At 43.8% G+C, this 19,377-nt stretch overlaps 2 protein-coding genes across 3 annotated transcripts in view; one reads left to right on the forward strand and one right to left on the reverse strand.

Annotated features, from left to right (window-relative positions):
* KLB (klotho beta) overlaps nucleotides 1–14,883 on the reverse strand; it is a 36,484-nt gene extending 21,601 nt beyond the window's left edge. Inside the window, exon 1 of one of the 2 annotated variants that reach the window (XM_075930562.1) lies at nucleotides 14,754–14,883. In XM_075930562.1, the coding sequence (XP_075786677.1) occupies nucleotides 14,754–14,858 (105 nt within the window). In that variant the 5' untranslated portion in view covers nucleotides 14,859–14,883. Of the gene's footprint in view, nucleotides 1–2,604; nucleotides 3,594–14,753 lie in introns of those variants that run through there. The other variant, XM_006129511.4, reaches the window with a different exon arrangement.
* The window catches only part of RFC1 (replication factor C subunit 1), an 82,352-nt gene continuing 77,707 nt past the window's right edge, over nucleotides 14,733–19,377 (forward strand). The window contains exon 1 of the mRNA XM_075930561.1: nucleotides 14,733–14,859. Within this exon, the coding sequence (XP_075786676.1) occupies nucleotides 14,857–14,859 (3 nt within the window). The 5' untranslated portion in view covers nucleotides 14,733–14,856. The remainder of the gene's footprint in view (nucleotides 14,860–19,377) is intronic.

Below are 19,377 nucleotides of genomic sequence, written 5' to 3' on the forward strand. Positions count from 1 at the left end.
AGAACTGGTTTCATTTCAGTTTACTTTTTGGCTTTATGCTGCATTTTACTATTTCCTCAAACCACCCAAAAGTTTGAATACCATGTTTCTACACCCAAGTGTTTCATAGTTTGACAGTTACATTTGTCACCACAATTCAAATAAGAACATTTTCTTCAGTCTTCTGGTAGACAGAGGAAAACACTCAGCAGCTTACAGATCTCTCAGAGAATTGATAAAATAATCCAAAGTCCAGACAACCTTTGGTTTATGACTTGTTAAATCATTTTTGTTATTCTGTGAAATTCAACACAGGGTACAGGTTATACACAACATAAAAGAGCTCCTGTAAAAGGAAATATGATTACTTTATGCAAAGGTGAATTCAGCACAAATAATTCTATAAAGTAAGACTTTTGTTCAAAGCTAACACATATCTGTTTGCTGGGAATTTTTAGGACTACACTCCCATGTCAGCCAATGCATATTAACAAATCCACCCAGGAAGTATGTCAGTCAAAAATATAGGTTTAGAAGTCTCTTGATAAGCTGATCTGGCCAGTCTAGTATTACTTTAGGGCAGTGGTTCTCTGGCCATACCTACTCTTCATGCTGCTGCTATGATCTTCATAAGGAAAAGCGGTACAAAGGAAAAGGAAGTAGAATAAGAATACTGCAGAGGCCAGATTAGTTTATCCATACAATTCTGAATCTGTTTTTTTCTAATTAACATATCATGGATAGATTTGCTAATGTGATTCAGCTGGCATAAGAATGTAGTCCTATCAACTTTCAGTGTAAACTTGAGATTTTGGTATGGACATCTGTCACAAAACCCCAGTCTAAAACCCACAGTGGTCAGCAGGAATCTTTTCATCTACTCCAATGGACTTTGGATCAGGCTCCAAATCCACCAGTTTAAATTTGTGACAAAAATTCAGAGGTGCTCACAACACATGGATATCTATATTTCTATATTTTATTCTTTTGAGAGCAAATACATTTGGAATTGCTTTTCAAACAATGCTAAATTGTATTAGGTCCAGATTCTGATAACCTTCTTCAAATCCAGTAGTACCTCACTGTCTATTGCAGACTGTGGCTGGCCCTAATGAATTTAAACAACACACTGGTGCTATTTTCCAGTTTGTGCATTCCTTTAAATAGAAGGTCTTTGGACAGGGGTTAAATTAATTTCCTTTATTTTAGTATTTTATTTTTCCCAATTCCACTTAATTGTAGTCTGTGTGTGTATACCTTTTTTTTTAAGTCAGATGACAAAGATGGCACTACCACTAAATCACATTCACCTTGTCCTGATCCCACATTTTCAAAACTGAATAATAGTTTTAGGTACCCAACTTGAGATACCTTAACAGACTCTGATTTTCAGAAAATGCTAAGCACTCCTTTGAAAAACAAGCCTCTTTAAGGTATCTTGAGTTGGAAAACACAAAACGGATGCAATCTAAAACACCAGTCATTTCTGATAATCCTGTCAGAATAATATAATACATATATGGTAAGCATTAGGGTGAACTGTAATGGTAATGGTGGGAAACTGTTAGATGGAGATTTCTGTGGATTGTCTTTAAAAAGGGGATAATAATACTGACATCCTTTATAAATGTTGAGATTTAGTGATGAAAAATTCTACATATGATCTTAACATTAATTTGTATAATCTCAAATTGTTGCACTTAGAATGCATGTTTTTAACAAGGGCACAGCAGGCATGTGGACAGGTGCCCTTTTTAGCATTTCTTTACATTGAAATAACCTCACAACATGTGGTACTTCCTTTGTGGTTATGCTGGAAGCTATTATGGACCTTTCCTACACTTATTTTAAAAATATGACCCACTTAAATTTCTTGTAACCTGGTACATTGTCTTCTTTCTCTTAACTTTTGTCCTTCCCAATAAACAGTGGAAAAAAATTATATGAAGATGTGTATTACAGCTCAAAAATGTAAGGTCCAATCCTGCATCCACTGAAATCAGGGTAGGTTTGAGCCTAGAAGGTGTGCAATTCATGAGAAGACTACTGCTAAAAAAGATAACATAAAATAAAACTAACGAGCTGAAGCTAATACAGAGCTATTTTAAAATTCTTAAATATAGACAGAGGATGTTTCTCTTCAAACAATAAATACAACTGGTAATTATGTTAGGTCAGTAGTCATCAATTACTTTTCAATGTGATATTACCAGGCTGGGATGAATTATTTATATATAAACTCTGTTTCTGGTACAATTGTCAAATATACAAATATGAAAACTTTTATTTAAACTAAAACAATAATCAGAACATGTTGTGAGCAACAGCTGTTATTGGACTATATGGAAAGTATATGAAAGGAAGCTAATGAATAACAATGCATGGCAAGCAATATTAATTGAACTAAAGTTAGTAAACTGTTGCTTTACATGATTATGTAACTATCAATATGATTATTGAATGGCTGATGTGACTAGTAAAATAAATACTAAAAGAAACAAAAGAAGACTGTTCATTAGCATTTCAACAGTCCTAAATCTTTCTTATACCAATTATACTAGTTTTTCCCTTGCTACTTTCCATACCGTATTGGAGCTGTTAAGATTAAACCTGGTTGTACTGTACCTTGATCAGATTGTGTCCTACAGTATAGACAGCTGCTATTTTCCCTCTTTCTCCAGGTGCATGCATACCTGTTCCATACCCGTGCCAGGCAACTAAATAAGGATTGTGGATTGTAATCCAGTACTTAACACGGTCCCCAAACATTTGGAAACAAAAAGTTGCATAGTCATTGAAGATATCAATTATCGATTCATTTTTCCACCCCCCATATATTTCTTGCAGCGCCAAAGGTAGGTCCCAATGGTACAGAGTTACTATGGGCTCAATATGTCTGTGGACTAGAGAGTCAATGAGAGTATTGTAGTAGTGGAGTCCTTTTTCATTGGCATTTGTTACCACCCCTGTAGGAAAGAGCCTTGGCCATGAAACTGAAAATTGATAAAAAGTAACCCCCAAAAAATTCAGAGCTGACAAATCTTTGTCCAGAAAAGTGTAACTGTTGCTGGAGTCATCTATGCTAGCAGCATCTCTGATATCTGAGTGCATGAAGTGGTCCCATATTGAAGGTCCCTTTCCATCCTTCTTCCAGCCACCTTCCACCTGAAATGCTCCAGTGCCTACTCCCCAAAGAAATCTTTTGGGGAAAGTGTCATACAGAAACACCTGGGTGCCATTCACAGGACTGAAGTTAAGATCTCTTTTCCACACAGATCTTCCTTCCCCGGCAAGCCCAGTAACCGTCCTTATGAAAATAAATGCCCAAAAAGCAACAGATCTCGTCAGTCTTCGGCCACACATTGTGTGCTTCTATAGTGTGTGTGTTGAAAGTCAGATTTCTTTCACTGGTGCTGGAGAAAATCCATTCATTCCCTAGAGTCCCCTGCTGCACAGTCTGCCTTCATTTGCCACTAACTGCTGCAGTGTCTTATCAAAGCTTCAGTAAAAGCTTGTGATTGTAAAAGCCCTGTCAATGATTAGCTTGAACTATGAGACCTAGGATGGGTTACAGACAGCAGCGTAATTCCAGGGAGGTGGCCTTCTTATAGTCATTGGAACACTTCTGCTGTGTTCCTATTTCAGGAAAATAAGTTGTCTATATAATAATATAAATACTTATGAACCAATTTATAAATATTTAATGCTATATCAACAAAATGGTAGTATTCTAGGCAAGGGGAGACACTGAAAGTATGTCTACATAGCAGCATTATTTCGGAATAACTGACATTATTCCAAAATGACATAGTGCATGTCAATGCTACAAGCCTTTATTTCATAATAATGTTGAGCTAGGGAATAATGTTGAGCTACTCTGACTCATGGTAACCCTAATTTCATGAGGAGTAAGGGAAATTGAAGGAAGAGTGTTCTTCCTTTGACTTCCTGCTATATAGACAGTGTCAAAAGCTGAATTAAGCTATTTCAACTTAAGCTAAGCAATTGACACAGCTGAAGTTTTGTAGCTTAATTCAACTCTAGCCCTGCTGTGTAGACATACAGGCAGTCCCCGAGTTACGCAGATCTGACTTATGTCGGATCCGTAGTTACGAACAGGGTCCTCTCCCTGGTCTCCAGCAGACCAGGGAGAGGAAGCAAAGCGGCGGAACACGCGGGCAGTGGACAGCCCAGACGCGTCTGGGCTGTCCGCTGCCCGCATGCTCCGGGGCTTTGCTCTGCTTTGCTCCCCGTTCCCCTGGTCTGCAGACCAGGGGGACGGGGAGCAAAGCAGAGCAAAGCTGTGGAGCCCGAGGGCAGCAGGACAGCCACAGCGCGTCTGGGCTGTCCCGCTGCCCCCGTGCTCCGTGGCTTTGCTCCGGACGCCTGTGGTACAGCAGCTGGGGCGCTGCCGGTTGGTCCCGTAGCGCCGCTCTGGGTGCTACTGAACCAACCCGGCAAGCACCCCAGCTGCTCTGCCCCAGGCGTCCTGATTCAGCCACTGCTGGTCAGTTTCAGCAGAGGCTGAATCAGGACGCCTGGGGCAGAGCAGCTTGGGTGCTGCTGGGTTGGTCCAGCGGCGGCGCTACTGGACCAACCCAGCAGCACCCCAGCTGCTCTGCCCCAGGCGTCCCCAAGTCAGCCGCTGCTGAAACTGACCAGTGGCTGACTACAGGAAGCCCCTGCCCCGGGCTTCCTGGAATCAGCCGCTGATCAGTTTCAGCAGCAGCTGACTTGGGGATGCCTGGGGTTCTTAAGTTGAATCTGTATGTAAGTCAGAACTGGCGTCCAGATTCAGCCACTGTTGAAACTGATCGGTTTCAGCAGCGGCTGAATCTGGACGCCAGTTCCGACTTACATACAGATTCAACTTAAGAACAAACCTACAGTCCCTATCTTGTACGTAACCCGGGGTCTGCCTGTACTCTGACTGATCATCAATTCCTTCTGATGCAGATAAATTTCAAGGAAATATAGAAGAAAATTTTCAGACTACATTATCCCATGAAGGACCACAATGCCCATGCTAAACAAACACAATAAGAATGATGATGAATAGAGAAAGTAAGCATGTCAACAGGTATTTGTTGTTACTTCTTTCAGTATTACACATTTTACATCACTATATTGTAGCAGGACAGATTTTTAATTAAAACTCATTAAACTTAAAAAACAAACAAACCACCTTTTGCTTTTCACTGGGCTTCATGGAGGATTTTTTTTGGAGGACTGAGACTCTCCATAATTCTTTATAGAGATTTTCCCACACCATCTACTCAAAGGACAGCAGTTTACCCTCCCATAGAAAAGAGTACACAGTCTGTCCCCAACTCTGGCAGATCCTGAGTGCTGCCTTTGTAATGTGTCAACTCCCTACTGACTCCACACTAGTCCCACTCTATGGAAGCTTTTAAGCAGAGCTGGTCCTAACTAACTGGTGGCTCCAGGCGACTGCTCAGCTTGCTATTAGGTTTGCCAGATGGTGTAAAAAAAATACTGGACAAAAATTTGTCAGGCCAACAAACAAACAAACAAACAAACCCTGGGGGGAGGATTTGGGAGGTCTGGCTGAAATGCGATAACGGCCTGCCCCTAAGACCAGCTCTGTCAGCGGCCCCCTTGACAGGCTCTGCTCTTAAGACTCCCAAAAGGGACTACCTAGAAATGGTGGGGGTTTTGTTTTTAGGAGAAGTTTAGATGGTCTAGATGAAATAAGATGTGCATCCCCCTGCTCTGTCTGATCATCCACATAGCCTTACCCATTCCACTTTTCCAGCTGTGAGAATGCAAAGGAAGTGAATATTTTATCCAATTAAATGCAGCTGGTTTTACTATCTGTATAGGGGTCTGGTATGCAGCTCTATATATAGCAAACACTATTTTCTGTTATCCTCGAGACAGAACAAGTTAAAGAGTTAAGTTGTTTCAGTTGTTTGTTAGGCAATTTCCTTTGATTTTAAATAAAGATAATTACCCAGATGCTCTTTCAGCACTGATTAATTTAAGAACCATAAATGTAACTGGGCCATCACTGTGGTGGTTTTGACGAACAAGTTAGACAGTGTTTGGTACCTTAATTCAGTTGTCAGAAGCCTTTTGATAGAATTTACCACTTACAACAAGACTAATTAAACAATTTCTTTTCACAGGGAATGACAATGCATATGCAGATTTAAAGAACATTTTCTGATCAGATCTATCAAAATCAACCACAACTTGGTTTAACAATGTAGCTCACTACAACAAGGGGAGATTGAATACAGATTATTCCTAAATGTTAGACAATTGCTGACATGTTCAAATGTACTATTTATTTATACTAGTCATCCCACTGTGATGGTAGACGAACGATCCCTGCTGTTGCTGGGCGGGGAGGCTTGGGCTGGCTCAGGCCCCACGACCGCCTCCATTCCTGCTGCTTCCAGGACCAGGGAGGCTTGGGTCAGCTTGGGTTGTGGGGGCCTCTTCCCTCCCAGTTGCTCTCAGGGGTGGGGTGGTGGAGGGTTCGTGCCATGCATCCTCTTCCCTCCCTGCTGCTCTGGGGATGCTGAGGCATGGGCGCTCTTCCCCTCCCTGGTCTGGGGTGTGTGCATGTGTCCTCCTCCCTCCCTGCTGTTCCCGGGGGTGGGGGTTAGGTCCATGTTCCCTCTCCCTTCCCAGTTGCTCCGGGAGTGCTGGGGCATGCGTGCCTGTGATCTTCCCCTCCCCATGGTGGTGGGAGCATGCACTTGGCACATTGCAGCTCCTCCTCCCCTCCCCATGGTTACACGCAGGGCCTCAGCAGAGGGGGCAGGGCTGTAGGTGGAGCTGGGGGCTTGCTTCCCCCTATAAACTTCTCAAATCTTCTCAGATGTTCTCTGTGACAGACGGTATGACGGATGCCTCTCCTTTTATAATAGTATAGATATAGATTTAGGACAAATGACAACATATCGATATCTGTATTTCTTTGTTGCATGTTTATGTGTTTACAAAGACTGCCTCATCATAGCTAATGAATTACACTATTATGGACACCAGATCACACTCAAGAGTTCTACTGGTGTAATTCATTAACAGTAGCCATGTGGCTAACACAAATCTGTTTATGAGGCCCAGACACAGCACTTGTTCCAAATGCATTGCAACTATCCCACAATTCCCAGAGCAGGTCCGGAAAGCGGGAGCTTGAGGAAATAATAATGGAGAGCAATGTTGGAAAATCAGTGTCAATTAGTTTTAAAATGTGCACTATATGGATTATGGATTAGTATAAAATAGCATGTTTTGTAATATTAAATGGCACTGAAATTGCTTAAATATATTATTTATGTTCATAATTAAAAAGCCTTAAGATTATATCTACTACACTTCATAAATCAGAAAGCCGACATGCATATATATCAAATTAGCAGTAGCTCAAAACAACATAGTACAACATGAGTACAGGTGACATTGCACTCAATGACAGTGAGGGGGTTGCAGAAGCAGAAAGGAACTAGGCAGGGGGAACAGATGTAACTAGGGATGTTAAAATATGTTTAATTAAGTAAAATTTTCAATGGTTACATGTTTACGTGTACTTGGGGGTGGGGAGAGGCAGCTCTGTGGGAGCTGGTGCATGCAGAGAGCTAGGACTTAAAAGCTGGTTCCCCGTGCATACTGGCAGCTGCATGCTCCCACCTACCCTGTGCTACAGAGGCAGCAGCATGGAGTGGGAAGAGCTGCGTGTAACCATAAACATTAACCAATGAGCCCAGGCCTAGTTCACATCCTTAGTTATAGCACTGCAGCCAAAACAAAATACCGCCCCCAAAAAACTCCCAAAACCAAACAGGCACTTTACTACAACAGCATATGACACAATGCAGGATACTAGGACAGTAAGTCTTTTTCCAGTCAAGTCCAATTGCCACATTGCTGGCAACACTTGTGCACCCATGCAAGCAATTTAATGTTTCCACACAAGGTGTGTGACAAGGGTAGCAAATACTTATAGTATATTCCTAATATTTTCTTGTTTAGACAAGGCTATGGGTTGGTTTTCTTTCATTATTATATGTGGAATTGGTAGCACTGCCTATTGTTAAGGTTGCCCAATATTTTCCACTGTAAGATCCTTTTTTCAGTTGTTTATAACTTTGCAAAACTATAAACTACTGAGGCCTATATGTGCTGGAGATCTACCTTGGGCAGATTTGTTTTGGAAAATCTCAGCCAAAACAGTCTAATCTTTTCTGAGAATAAGGCTAAAGACAAATACACTGTTTTGTCTATTTAAAAAGATTCTGGTGACCCTTTCTTTGAGAGGAGCAGGGCTCTCCTGCTTTGGAGTAAGGATTTCAGGTTAGTGTGGGGGGGTGTCCTTCATATCAGAAATGTGCCATTTTGTACTTCTGTGAAAATCCGCCCAAATTTCACCAAATTTTAAGTGTTTGAAAAAAAATCTCAGTCTTGACTTGCTCAACAGACTTAAAATGTAGTGGCTAATTCTCTAGATTCCATCCTCTCTGAGCATGTTTCCGCACCTGTACCTCTTCCAGGTAATCAGACTATGCATACAAATTTCACAATGCTAGCCTAAGTTCCTTCAGGCTAATGTATTTACATTGGGGATGTTAAAATGAGATTAATCAACTAATTGAATAGTTGATGGGATTTCCATCAACTATATGATTAGTCAATAAGGGCGCTTCTGCTTTGAAATATAGCAAGAGCTGTCTGGCTATTGCTACATTTCAGAGGCAGAAGTGCTATGCAGTTTTCCGCCTTTGAAATGTATGAGCGCCCCAGTGGGGGTTCTTGTGCATTTCAAAGATTGAAATCCCGCATGGAGTCTGGAGTGAGCAGTGAGTCCCTGCTGACCCCGGGCTCCACGCAGGTGCTTCCGCCTTGAAATGTACAAGAGGCCCAGCAGGGACTCTTGTACATTTCAAAGGTGGAACGTTGCTGCTGCACCCGGACACCCTGCTACAGAGCTGGAGCAGGGGGAAGCAGCTTTTAAGTCAGCTCCTCCCAGCTGCCCCACCAATTCTCCTACTTCTGCTTCTTTCTGATAGAGGAAAAAAGTGTGTGGGGGGAAGCAACTAGTCAACTAGTGTGTTGACTTTCCAATAAGCTTTTGCTTACTGAGGGGTTCTCAAACTTTGTGATACTGCGACCCCCCTCTAAGTTGCTTGCGACCCCCCTCTAAATTCCCCTGGGGGGTTGGGACCCACAGTTTGAGAAACGCGGGCTTACTGGATAGTCGACTAGTCGCTTACATCCCCAACTTACATTCTGGTTTCTGGTCTCTGAGAAGCTTATGATATTTTCATCTTCCTAAGAGAGCTATTTCCTGCTACATTTACATTTTATTTACCAGAGTTATTTCCCCCCAGGTTCCCTTGTAAGCACTGTTTAGTGTGAATAATGGATTATGTTCCACTTTTGGAGACATGCAAATCTAATTGTCACTGTAAAAGAGAAAAAGCTTAAAACTTTAAATATTCCAGTTATTTTATGCAGTGTGAACTGACAAATCTCAGAGAGCAGTGTGATACCTTTAGCTGGTTTAAAATAACTTTTTGCTATTGTGCAATATGATATTTATAATTAACCAGAAAAGTTGTTGTAATATTTTTTATTTAATTTTAAGACAAATATATTGAAGTAATATGCAAATAAACATGTAGTGCACTAGCTTGTTTGAAACAACTATTTCTAGCCGTACTGAGAAACATGTAACAATGTTGAGTCAAGTTTCTAAAGTACAGGCAGTCCCCGGGTTACGTACAAGATAGGGACTGTAGGTTTGTTCTTAAGTTGAATTTGTATGTAAGTCGGAATTGGCGTCCTGATTCAGATGCTGCTGAAACTGACCAGCAGCAGCTGAATCAGGATGCCTGGGGCAAGCAGCTGGGGTGCTGCCGGGTTGGTCCAGTAGCACCCAGAGCGGCGCTGCGGGACCAACCGGAAGCACCCCAGCTGCTCTGCCACAGGCGTCTGGAGAAAAGCCTAGTCTGTTGAGGGAGGGGGGGGCGTACTAGCTGCGCCCCCCCCACCCAAGCAGACCAGGAAGACGCGGGCGGTGGACCGAGACGCACCGCGGTCCCGCCGCCTGGGTCCTCCGCGGCTTTGCTCCCAGTCTCCCTGGTCTGCTGGAGACCAGCAGACCAGGGAGACGGGGAGCAAAGCCTCTGAGGACGCCAGCAGCAGGACAGCCGCGGGGCGTCTGGGCTGCTCCGCTGCCGGCTTCCCCGAGGCTTTGCAAAGCCACGGAGGGGCTCGGGCAGCGAGGCAGCCCAGGCACGCCGGCTTCCCCAAGGCTTTGCAAAGCCGCGGGGGGGCTCGGGCAGCGAGGCAGCCCAGGCGCGCCGGCTTCCCCGAGACTTTGCAAAGCCTCGGGGAAGCCCGCAGGAGAGCAGCCCAGGCACTCCTGGGCTGCCTTGCTGCCCGAGCCCCTCCGTGGCTTTGCTCCGCGTCTTCCTGGTCTGCAGACCAGGGAGACGCGGAGAAAGCCCTGGAGTACACGGGCGGCAGGACCGCGAGGTCCCGCAGTCCATGTCCTCCGGGGCAGCCCCATTCGTAACTGCGGATACGACATAAGTCGGATCCGCGTAAGTCGGGGACTGCCTGTATTTCAACAGACCACAGTTGATCAGGAAAAGAATGAGAAAAAAAAATCAAACAAACCAACTGTCATTGGTGATGGAATCAAATAAACATCTGATAATCTGGGATGCTATACAATCATTCTGTGAATATTCAAATTAAGATAGACAGGGAAAATATCTAAGTTACAAAGTCCTTGTAAAGACTGTGTGATCCTTATGTTAGCATCAGCTGCCTTGATGTCTTAACATCAAGGACTCAGATGAGACAAGTCAGTTTATGTAATGTCCTTTATAATGTAATATATGTCAAGACCCTATTCTTACACTCTTTGAACATCCACATCTCGTATTAAAAAGGGATAAAAAACATGACACAGGATGGCGGTGCGAACATTAGTAGATTGTGGATTTACAAATACTAGGCAATTTAATTCTGTCTCAAAATGCAAATTCCAATACTTTATATGTTAGAGATACCAATTTCTTATTTTCCAGATAAACTCAATATGCTGAATACTCCTCGAGGACTTGTTCAAAAATAACCTACAAAATATTGGACTTCTGATTACTGAAAATTGATGGGATTAAAAATATTCTAGCACTACAAAGAAATGGAATTCTAATTGCAACAGTTTTTAGGAAACATTTTTGTTGTATTTCCTTGTATGCTCAGGATTACAATAACGAGTTTCTTTAGTAGATGATAAAAGCACTCCCGGCATTAGAAAGTAAAAAGATATGTAAATATTTTAAATTAACAGTGTTTATCGCCTAAGGCTGCAGCATGATACTAGAATATAAGAAAGTGAAAGGACCAGAACTTGATTAATGAAAGTGAAACTGAGATATTTGTTTTCATTTCCCAATAAGAGAGAAATACTAATGATTCTATGTCATTTTTTGAACAGAAGGGGGTTACCTCATTCCCATTTTACAGAAGAGGAAGCTGAAGCATACATAGCCTGATTTTCAAAAGTGATTATTCTCTAAGGGGAAAACAAACAAACAAAACAAACAAATAAACAGACTGTGACTTGCCAAAAATTAAAAAAGCAAACTAGTAAATTAAATTTTTAAACCTTTTTCAGTTTATATATTCTAGAAGTAAAATTTGCTTAATAATTACTTTAAAAATATTATTTTTCACTGTATAATGTCTCTTTAAAGCACCTTCCTCATTTTACAGCAACTAAACGTATTTCGTAATACAAATGAACACCTTTTTATAATTCTGGTGGCATAAGAAAAATATTAAATTCACATACACACGAGTCTTATTGTCTATAACCTGACTCAAACCACAACCATACAAGATTTTACACAGTTCTGGTTGTTCATAAAGGGTTAAAATCCTGGCTTACGAGAAATAGGAATGTGTCACCAGTCCACGAGCACATAGTGATCAGCTTAATGTTATTCTAGGCAACTTTATCAAATACAAACAGAGATAACCACCTACCATAATTCTTTAACATTATTTAAACACTTTGTGTGGTTCTATCAAATGTCAGCTGTTTCAGCTACCCTTAATTCTGGTAGTAGGAACATCTCTGGATCAACTCAGGGTCTAATGAGGATTGTTATGTATCTACAAATATACAATTAGAAATGTTTAAAAGTGATTATTTTCCTTAGCATAGTCATCACAGTACCATAGCATACTGGGTAATTTGTATAAAATTACCTAAGAGCAAGTTTGATTTTCATTTTCCTTTATTTTTCTTTAAAATAAATGCAAATTCACGAGGTATGCTAATATTCAAAATGGAAAAGTAAAATTCCACATTATTATTACATTCATAAAGGAATAAAAATCCCTATATAATTAAGGCATTGGCAAAACACAAAACCAAAATAAAAAATCAAATACGCTAGTAGTGTGATATCATTAATGTTGAAGTTACAAGGCAGGTAAAGTAATACCTGTTATTGGGCCAATTTCTATTAGTGGAAGGTATATGCTTTCAAACTACACATAATTTTTCAGCTCAACCCTACAAATAAAATATGTTCTATTCTATTAGACAAATAAATCAATATCCAACAAGCATCCTCCATATTTCTATCCCTAAATATTTTAATTTTAGAAGTTCAGAGACTCCATCTTAAACTTGATGCATACAAAAAACAGAATTCAATAATAAAATTCCAATCAATGAATTACTTCACTGTGTTTTACCAGCTCAGTCTCTTTATTTAAATACACAATTTGTCTTATCAGTAAAACTCTCAGACAGATTTCAATGGGCTTAAACAGTTTTAAAAAGCACCAAGGTTGAAGACTATAACTATAGAATTCTTCATAGAAATCCCCTGGAAAACTAAACTAATCCCCAAATTCTCAGGAAAAGATTATTAAAATTATGCTTTCTGACCTAGAGAGAAAAAAAGGATTAATTATTTTATATAGCACCTCTTATTTAAATGGATCTCAAAACAGTTAATACTATTGGAGCATTCTGCTCAGTCAAGGTAAGTCTACAGATTCTTCATTATTAACATGCATTTAACCTTTAGAATGAAATTTGGCAGCTTTTTTATTTGTACAATACCTTCCAAATATACATCACAGGAAGGGAAAAATACAATATACACTTTAAATTATATGTAGAAGTAAGGCAGGAAAACATAATTAGCCATATTTTAATCTGACCAAGACATCATGGTAGATTTTGCTGTTCATGCAAAAAGTGACAGGGAATTCATAATGAGCACAAATTATCAGGATACCTGAAGTGGCACCCGTAAAAGAAACAATTGGGCTTGCACCCTTCTTTGCTTCTGTGTGATATAGAACATCTGAGATGTTTTTTCCTTTTAAATAAGGTGGAAGTTTGCCTTGTTTTTAACATGATAAATTCAGGTTAATTCTAACCTGTTTTTCCTGGAAGACCTAGAAACTAGAGACAAATAGATTTCTGATTCAGATATGTCAAGCAAATGAAACCTGATTGAGATGGGAACTTAATTTTATTTGGACTGTTTAAAATGTTATTGTTTCTAAAGTCCATTCAATGCAGTAATCTGAGAAAAAACAAGACAAAAATATGTTAAAAATTAGCATATTTATTAAGACTTTCTGGTTTTGGTAAATGTCTCACATGGGTTTTGAGCAAGATCTCATTTGAAGGCTGAGAATTCAAAATCCGTATCTGAGACTTCTAACAAAACTAAGACCAGATTTGACATGGTTTCTTATTTTTTACCTTTAGAAATATCAGACAAAACAAATCAGGCCTTAATATATTGTGAAAAACTCTTAAGCATTGCTATTGGTTAATTGGCTCAGAACTGACTATGATTGCAATGCCGTTGACTTTTTCTTGGTCTCACATCCATCATGGTACTTCTGAAGACTAAACTTAGTTTAAGCATACTTCTTTACCTCATACTGGCATGTTGGGCATTAGTTAATTAAAGTCTTTTCAAACAGTGATGTTGAGGAGCCAGGTCCCGTATCTTACAATGTATACATATACAGATGGAATTGGGCTGAGGGCATGGACAAAGATGACACAGGTGCAGACAAATGAAATTCAAAGACTAAGGTAAAATTAGGCAAAGATGGAGAAAAGCCTAGTACTGTTCCCACTGAAATCAGCTCTTCTAGACAGAGTTGATTCATCAGCACAGCCCATGAGGCATTATCAGGCCTGAGGTGTAAGCAGGCAGGCCGGAAGAGTAGCAAGACTCAGAGCAGGACTGAGGCATTTCACTGTGCTCTGCTGGACGTGGTGGGGATGATTTTAGACGATAGTTCAGTTTATAACGCGATGTATTGCTCATCCAGGTTAGTCTGTAACCACGAAAACAACGAGGAGTCCATGAAAACACCTTAGGGACCAACCGCTTTATGTATGAATTTATTCACTCTCCAATTCACCTGAGGAAGCGGGTTTTGCGCAGGAAAGCTTGTGCCCTAACATCGGGTGCCCCAGGGCCCTCGCTGCTTCTGGAGACCTGGGCACAGGCTTTCGTGGGCAGAGACCCACGTCCGAGCTGGCGACATGGCGGGTCCTGGCGCACGAAAGCGTTTGCCCAAGTCAACGCTAGTCCTGAAGAGACCGTTGTTACCACGCGGGGTGAACGCAAACCCAACACCCCCCGGGAAAGGTGAGAGGCCGGGCGCCCAAACGGCCACTGGCTCTGCCCCAGCCCTCCAGCTACCAGCCCCCGCCCCCTCCTCAGCCAACCCCTCACCCGTCGCGTCACTAACGTCATCACAAGCGCCGCGCGAACGGCGTTGGCGCGAAGGGGGGGATGGAGCCGCAGCCGCCCCGCTAGCAAGATAACCCCCAGCGGCATGGTGAGCGCAGGCCGGGTGGGCACCCCTCGGGTAGTAGCGGACCCCAGGCGGGGCGGGATCCCTCGCTACGCTCGGAAACGAGGCTACTTCCGGGCCACCCGCCCGCTTGTCCCCCCCCTCGGACTCTCACTTGCCCCCTCCCTTTTGCCCCCCCCCCGCGGTAAGTTTCCCCGGAGGCGCCCGCAGCAGTGAACGGCCTCGCTGAGAGTGCCCCGGCTCGAAACCTGCTGCTCGGAGCGAGGGTGGGGGCAGAGCTCTCGGGCACGTGCGGGGCGCTGCTGGCGCCCGTTGGGGTGGTTACTCGCCGTTTGGAAGGGCCCATCTGTGGGTGTGTTGGGGCAGGGCCTGGGGGGAGCCGCGCGTGCGGACTCCGGGCCCGCCAGGCTCCAGGTGGTAAAGGGGTGTAAGTTTGTACTGGGCATGCGACCCGGTGTCCTCTGCTTAGCTCCTGGCTGAGGCTCCCTTCTTAGATCACTGTCTGCATCCACCTGGGAACCAAAAGGAATGACTGTTTTAACTCAGTGTTTATTTCACTGTCTCTGGATTAAGGGTGGGCAGTAAGTTTTGTTGGGAGGGGGCCAGTCCAAGAATTGGGTAGATGGTCAAGGGCTACACTTTTCCATGATATTAATGGAGGTGGGGTGCAGCAGAGAGATCAGAGGTAGGAGAGTTTGGGTGCAGGATGGAGTGTGAGGTCTGAGAGGGAGCTGTGAACAGGGGCAGGGATGCAGAAGGAAGTGTAAAGGGTTTGGGTTGTGACTAGTATTTCCTCTAATTTTTCCATCTATGTGTAGAATAAATGTTGTGTGCTCTAGGGTATGTGTACTATTCTCTACTAATCAGCTGGGTGGCATTTGACTCTGTCCTGGTTGGCTTCCCAAGCACTCATAGGGTACACTGCTTGCGACCTAGGGCAGGGCATTAGTGAGTAGGAGAGGATTCTAACCTGGAGAACAGTGTGTGTGTGGGGTGCAGCATCTGGGATGGACTTGTGATCTGGGGCAGGGAGTTGGGGTGTGGAATGGGGTGGGGTGCCAGGTGGAGGTTCTGGCCAGGAGGCGCTTAGTCTAGGTGGGTACCAGCTAGCAGTCCAGTGGAATCTATGGGTAGGCTCCTTGGAGGTCGTGCTCCCATATGCCATTCAAAGTGGCTGGTTGCTGGGGCAATGTGCATCTCTGCACAGTGTGTGCTATGGGGTAAGAGGGCCTCTGGGCACTTCCTGCACTGCAAGCATGGCCCAGGCAGCTCTCATTGGCTGGTTCCCACCAGTGGGAGTGGTGAGATTAAGTTGAGGGCAGAAGGTAAAACCACCTTTCCCCCAACGAGCACACATCATGCATCCTTGGTCACCAACCAGTAGATCGTGATCTACCGGTAGATCTCAGGGGCTCTAAGAGTAGCTCTTGAGCCCTCTCTGAACTGTGTGCCTGCGCAGTACATTTACATTAGATTTCCTCATTTGAGGAGCAGCTACTCACCAAGCAACACCATAGGTGAGTAGCTGTGAGGAAGGGTGGGAGGTCGGGAGGGCTGAAACACCCCAGCCAGCTGACTATGGCTTTCAGCTGAAAGAGGCTGCCCCGCGCTCCAGCTCATCGGTGGCTTCTCCTCTGCGCCTGTCCACATGGGGCTTGGTGCACCCTGGCTGAGCGCCATGGCCAGCTGGCCGGGCAGCTGCTTCTCTTCCCTCCAGCCCGGCTGCCCTGCGCTCAGCCCAGGGAGGCTGCGTCAGGCTCCAGCTGTGCTGGAGCAAACTTCCCAGGCTGAGTGCAGGGCAGTTGGGCGGGAGTGAAGAGAAGCGGCTTCCCGGCCAGCTGGCCATGGCACTCAGCCAGGGTGCACCAAGCTCCACGTGGGCAGGCACAGAGGGGAAGCCGCCCGATCAGCTGGAGCATGGTTCAGCCTCCTCCGGGCTCCACAGCCAGTTGGCCAGGCAGCTTCTCCTCTGCGCCAGCCCATGTGGAGCGTGGTGCACCCTCGCTGAGCTTCAGGGAAGGGGCGGGGCTTCAAGGAAGGGGCGGGGCAGTCGATCTTGGCTTGGTCTGTCATTTAAAAAGTGATCTTGGGTGTAAAAAGGTTGGAGACCACTGTCATACATGCTGGCTTTAGCAGTCAGCTGCTTTGAGTGGGGGGAACCTACCCAAAGGTCCTGCTGGGTTGAGGGATACTTGTGGTGCAGTATGGTGACAGGCTGCATTCAAAAGTTTTTAGGGGGCTAGAGTGGCCCGTGGGCTATATTTTGCCTGCCCCTGCTATATATGAATACTTATTTTTTTGACTGAGGGCGCTATTTTAATGTTTCAGAGGGATAGCCGAGTTAGTCTGTAACAGGAAAAATGTAAACAACAAAAAGTCTAGTAGCAACTTACCATCTATATGTTTTGTTAGTGTTTAAGTTGCTACTAGACTTTTTGTTGTTTACGTTTTTCCTGTTTTAATGTGAAAGTAAAAATCAAGTTAAATAGGATACTTAATCCAAATTAAGGGTGTCAGTGAATAGATTTTTACAGAAGTAACTAAAGAGGTGAATTAAACTGGAACAAAAATAAAGCTGTGTTTTGCATGCGTTTAGTCTCTCTTCCTGCCCATTACCCATTTTATCTCTTGATCATATGATCTTGCTTAGACATGCTCTATGTAATTTGCACTTTTAAACTAAAGGTAGATTCTCAGTGAGTGAATAGAACTGAATCTGCAAACTGTGCTTGCTACTGGTACAATAAAACCAGTGCTCCGAAGTAAAACAAGCTGTACAGCAAAACTGCATATTTACTGGTATCTGTCTACATTAGGGCTGTGTCTAGACTGGCAAGTTTTTCCGCAAAATCATCTGCTTTTGCGGAAAAACTTGCCAACTGTCTACACTGGCCGCTTGAATTTCTGCAAAAGCATTGACGATCTTATGTAAGATTGTCACTGCTTTTGCGGAAATACTATGCTGCTCCCGTTTGGGCAAAAGTCTTTCTCCGAAAAACTTTTGTGCAAAAGGGCCAGTGTAGACAGCAGAGATTTGTTTTCTGCAAATAGCCCCGATCGCGAAAATGGCGATCGGGGCTTTTTTGCGGAAAAGCGCATCTAGATTGGCCACGGACGCTTTTCTGCAAAAAGTGCTTTTAACGGAAAACTTTTCTGTTAAAAGCATTTCTGGAAAATCATGTCAGTCTAGACGTAGCCTAGGGGTTTCTGCTGAAAAAGCTATGGTAGTCAGGCTCTTTATGCTGCTGATATAGCTATACTGGCACAAATCCCATAGGGCCTGAGTCTCCTGAGGCTTCAGTGGTCAATCTTCTAGTGTTTGATTTAGCAGGTCTAGTAAAGACCCCTAAATTGAACGGGGAGAGCAGCCCCCGCAGGTATCCAATACGCCTCCTCCTGTGAGGAGTAAGGGAAGCCGATGGAAACGTTGGCTTCTGTTGGTCTCCCGCTGTGTGAGGATGCCACCGTTAAGGATGGTGAATTGTGGTTAATTGACTAGTCCATGGAATTTCCATTGACTACTCAACTAGTAGATAGGCACTTCCACATTTGTCCTTTGAAATGTACAAGAGCTCCAGCTGGGGCTCTTGTACATTTCAAAGGAGGAATGCGGAACTTTGCATGCAGGCTGGGCCAGTGGGAAGTCCCGCTGACTCTGGGCTGCACTGGGGTGTGCCTGCTTTGAAATGTACAAGACTCCCCAGCTGACCCCGGGTTCTGCTGAAATGCCGCTGGTTTCAAAGGGGCAACTGCCTCAAAGCTGATCCTGGGCTTAGCTGTGTGGCGGCTGCCCCTTTGAAACGCTGCCTTCGTGTTTCAAAGGAGCAGCGCCATGGAGCCTGGGGTCAGCTGGGATCTTCTCAGCTGACCCCCGGTTCTGTGCAGCATTTCCCCAGAACCTGGGTCAGCTGTGCGGTGCTGTCCCTTTAAAATGGCTGCATTGGTGTTTCAAAGGGACAGCACCGTGGAGCCTGGGGTCAGCTGGAGACTCCCCAGCTGATCCCGGGATCCATGTGGCATTTTAAAGGGGCAACGCCGCACAGCTGAGTTGTGGGGCTACTGCCCCTTTGAAATGTTTTGGGATTTCAAAACAGCAGTGCCGCACAGTTGATCCCTAGCTCAGCTGTGCAGCGCTGCCACTTTGAAATACCGCTTCTCTTCCCCGCCCCCTTACCGCCTCTGTTTGATAGAGGCAGCAAGGTGGGGGCGGAATCGACTAGTTGACTGACTGGCCGATAAGCATTTTCTTTTATCAGATAGTCAGCTAGTCCTTAACATCCTTAGCCACCATGGCTCGGCTTAAGGTAAGCCGACTCCAGCTATGCATTTTGTGTAGCTGGAGTTGTTTACTTTAAACTGAGCTGCCTGGTCTAGTATAGACCAGGACTATTTTTTTTTATTTTTTTTGCTATTCACAGATAGATATGGCATGAAGAAAGTGTAATTTTGTGCTTCATATAATGTAAGAGCTTTATCCATACATAGTGATGTCCTTTTTAGTCTAACAATTTTGGATGCACCACCTACTACAATCCAGTTGTT

Source organism: Pelodiscus sinensis, chromosome 5, assembly GCF_049634645.1.
Source record: "Pelodiscus sinensis isolate JC-2024 chromosome 5, ASM4963464v1, whole genome shotgun sequence".
NCBI lineage: Eukaryota > Metazoa > Chordata > Testudines > Trionychidae > Pelodiscus > Pelodiscus sinensis.